The sequence below is a fragment of the Colobus angolensis genome, unplaced genomic scaffold, assembly GCF_000951035.1.
Source record: "Colobus angolensis palliatus isolate OR3802 unplaced genomic scaffold, Cang.pa_1.0 Scaffold242, whole genome shotgun sequence".
Lineage (NCBI taxonomy): Eukaryota > Metazoa > Chordata > Mammalia > Primates > Cercopithecidae > Colobus > Colobus angolensis.
Window position 1 is genome coordinate 277,585 of NW_012115622.1, and position 3,951 is coordinate 281,535.

Below are 3,951 nucleotides of genomic sequence, written 5' to 3' on the forward strand. Positions count from 1 at the left end.
TGTAACAAACCTGCACGTTATGCACATGTACCCTAGAACTTAAAGTATAATAAAAAAATAAATAAATAAAAATAAAAAATAAAAAAATAAAATAAATAAAAAATAAATGAGAGGGAGTCCACAGTTTGTCTATGTGGGACTCCAGTGGAGAGGTCTCTGCCCAGTCCCCACCACAGGGAGGCAGGAAATCAGAAGGCTGCTTTGGGGAAGATTCGCCTAATCCAGTCTCACCCTGAGAGGCTGAAAGGCAGAAGAACTTACAAGAATACAAGGAAAACAAAGATAACATTTGACCCCTAGCAACCAACCTCCTCTTTTCCAACCCAACCTAAGGCTCGGCGAACCCCACAAGGTAAGCAATTCAAGGGGGAGGAAGTACCATTAATCTCAGGATTCCTGGGGAAAGGGCTTTGGCTTATGAGATAGGACAATAAGAACGTAAAAATCTGGGTTGCAGGTGAGCACAGATTTCTGCTCCCAGACTATCAGGAGTACATTGCTTCCAGACAGACCCGTCCAAAGGCAGCAGTAAAGATGGGAACTAACGCTAAGTGCCACTAGACGCCCAGCACTGGCTTAAAGCAGTTTCCACAGATGACCCCATTTAATCCTCCCAACAACCCTATGTGCTTGCTACTATTATTACTCCCATTTTCTGTTGTTGCTGTTTTTGTTTTTTTGAGACAGAGGCTCACTCTGTCGCCCAGGCTGGAATGCAGTGGCGTGATCTCACCTTACTGCAACCTCTGCCACCTGGGTTCAAGCAATTATCCTGCCTCATCCTACTAAGTAGCTGGGATTACAGGCACCTGCCACTGCGCCCGGTTAATTTTTGTATTTTTAGTAGAGATGGGGTTTCACTATCTTGGCCAGGCTGGTCTTAAACTCCTGACCTCGTGATCCACTTGCCTCGGCCTCCCAAACTGTTGGGATTACGTCTGTGAGCCACCATGCCCGACCTTGTTTTTGTTTTTTCAGAGATAGGGTTTCACTATGGCCCAGGCTGTATCCCCATCTAAAAGATGCAGAAACTCAGGCACAGGAAACCAGGAGCCATCAAACACAAAGCTCTGCTGCTTCAGAGCACAGCAGGTGAGCTGAGCATTTACATGCAGTCAAGAAAAGGAAAGCGGGAGGGGTCTAATGACCATGAGGGTAGTCCCAGGCCCTGGGATGCTCTTTGGGCTGCTCTGTCTTCCTCTTCATGTTGCTGTCTTCTTCCTTCTTTTCAACAAGATCTGCCGGGGACTGCGGAGACTCAGCCAGGATGGACTTTACAGGTTTGTCTCTTGAGCCCAAACACCTTCCCCATTCATGATCACTCAAAACTCCCAGGCCGCGGCTGCCTGGGCCGCCTTCAGGACAGCACTTCACTTCCAGGAAGAGCTTATGTGAGCCAGGCACGATGGGATCTCTGAAAATACAACGCGGGTAGGTAAGGATTAGAGAAGGAGGAACGTGTATTCATGTAATCCGTTCTGATGCCAAAGAGCAGGTCTTAGAGGGAGATAAATGTTTGGGGAGACTGACTCATAGAGCTATAGGCTGGAAATGACAGCTAGGCTACACATCCCCTACCCTGGGTCCCAGGCGTTTCCATTCATTCTTCCTCAGATCGCGCTGCCAAATCCTAACCAGGAACGCCCTCTTGGGGAAGGACAGGGAAGCGTGCATAGAACTTTGCTTTGCAACCCAGGACCAGGCCCACTTCAGTAAAAACCAGCACGAAGCAGGAACCCTCCGCCCCTGATGCCAGGCTGGCACACAGACAAAGCCTCTCGACCCGTACAACACCCAAGGGGTGTTGCGGCCCTGGCAGGACAGCCTCGTGTTCTGACCCGCATCACAGCCAGCCGGCTGCAGCTGTCAGATAAACTTCAGCTGCATGCAGGCTGTAGCACCCGCAGGCCTTAGGCACATCCTGGTGCTGGGCTGGTCTCATGCAGTGGACTGTGAGTGTGACCCAATATTGTGTCAGCCTTAGTGGCCATAGGGTTACCCCTGTACCCTCCCCCAACCCCAGCACAGCAGCACGAAGAGAGACACTGTTTGCTTGGAGGAAGAAGAGGTAAGTGGAGGACTTTGCCTTGGAACCCAGGACTAGGCTCTCTACAGTAAAACCCAGTACTGGGCAGAGCCTCATCACTCTGATGCTAGACCAGTACCCACAGGCAGATCTCACTCCACCCTAGTGCCAGATGAGAACCCACAGCCCCAGTGACAGGGACTTGGGATCTGGGCTACATCACCAACATGCCAACTACAGTGGCCTTGGGCCCTGAATGAACCTCAGCAGCAGCAGGCAAGCCATTGTGGGTCTTGGGCGTGCCCCAGTGCTGTGCCAGTCTCAGCAGCCTGGCCTTCAGGCGTGACCCAGGGCTGTGTCAGCCTCAGTGGCCAAAGAATTCCAGCCACAGTGATCCTGGGCTTAGGGCACCCCCTAGCACAACTGCAACAGCTGAAGCAGTCATGGGCTTAGGGTCCTGATCAATCAGCCTCTCCTTAATCTCATATGGGTTTCCTGATGAAAGAAGAGCCCAAATAAAGCCAGGCAATGAAGACTGGCTTAGATACCTGTGTCAATGCAGACACTGGCACACAGCCACAAGGATCAAGATCAATCAGAGAAAAGCGACAGCACCAAATGAACAAATTAAGGTGCCAGTGACTAACCCTAAAGATACAGAGATGAGGCCTGGTGTTGGTGGCTCACGCCTGTAATCCCAGCACTTTTGGGGGCCGAGGTGGGAGGATCACTTCAGCCCAGGAGTTCAAGACCAGCACAGGCAACATATAAAACCCCATCTACAAAAAAATACCAAAAAAATTTAAAAGGGCATAGTGGTGCACGCCTGTGGTCCCAAATACTGAGGAGGCTGAAGCAGTAGGATCACCTGAGGCCAGGAGTTTGAGGCTGCAGTAAACTATGATTGTGCCACTCACTCCAGCCTGGGCAACAAATGAGACCTTGTAGCTAAATAAATAAGATGAAATAAATAAAATAATACTAATGGGTAACATCTAAGCGCTACTTCTTATAAAAGGTGAAAGCCTTTTATATGTACTGTCTTATTTATCTTTACACAGCCGTGTGAATTAATTACTGTTATATTTCCATTTGACAGATGAGAAAACTGAGATACAAAGAAGTAAGTGCCTTTCCCACTGGCAAGTGATGGGCCAGATGTGGACAAGCTGGGCAGGGTTTAAGTCCAGCTAACATGCTGCTCAGAGTGAGGAATAAATTCAGAACCAATCATTGGTGGGAATGTAAATTAGTAGAGCCATTATGGCAAACAGTATGGAGATTCCTTAAAAACCTAAAAATAGATATATCATATGATCCAGCAATCCCACTGCTGAATATATATCCAAAGGAAAGGGAATCAGTACGTTGAAGAGATATCTGCACTCTCATGTTTACTGCAGCACTACTCATAATACCCGAGATAGAATCAACCTGTGTCTATCATAAGAGGAATGGCTAAACAACATGTGGACTATATACACACAATGGGATATTATTCAGCCATTAAAAGACAATGAAATCCTGTCATTCACGTCAACATGGATGAGCCTGGAGTACATTACTTAAGTGAAATAACGTAGGCACAGAAAGATAAATACCACGTTAACACTCACATGTGAAAACTCAAAAAGCTGGTCGCTAGAAATAGAGAACAGAAAGGCAGGCATGGTGGCTCACACCTATAATCCAAGCACTTTGGTTGGCTAAGGCAAGAGGATAGCTTGAAGCCAGGAGTTCAAGACCAGTCTAGGCAACATAGCAAGACCCTGTTTCTAAAAATAAAAATAAAATTAGCCTGGCATGGTGGCATGTATCTGTAGTCCCAGCTACTTGGGAGACTGAGGCAGGAGAATCAGTTGAGCCCAGGAGTTTGAGGCCACAGTGAGTTATGATCCTGCCACGGCACTCCAGCCTGGGCAACA

At 48.0% G+C, this 3,951-nt stretch overlaps 1 protein-coding gene across 1 annotated transcript in view; it reads right to left on the bottom strand.

The window, feature by feature from the left end:
- Positions 1–3,951, bottom strand: part of USP18 (ubiquitin specific peptidase 18) — a 48,334-nt gene that overhangs the window by 40,200 nt on the left and 4,183 nt on the right. Inside the window, exon 2 of the mRNA XM_011945644.1 lies at positions 1,149–1,414. Within this exon, the coding sequence (XP_011801034.1) occupies positions 1,149–1,206 (58 nt within the window). The 5' untranslated portion in view covers positions 1,207–1,414. The remainder of the gene's footprint in view (positions 1–1,148; positions 1,415–3,951) is intronic.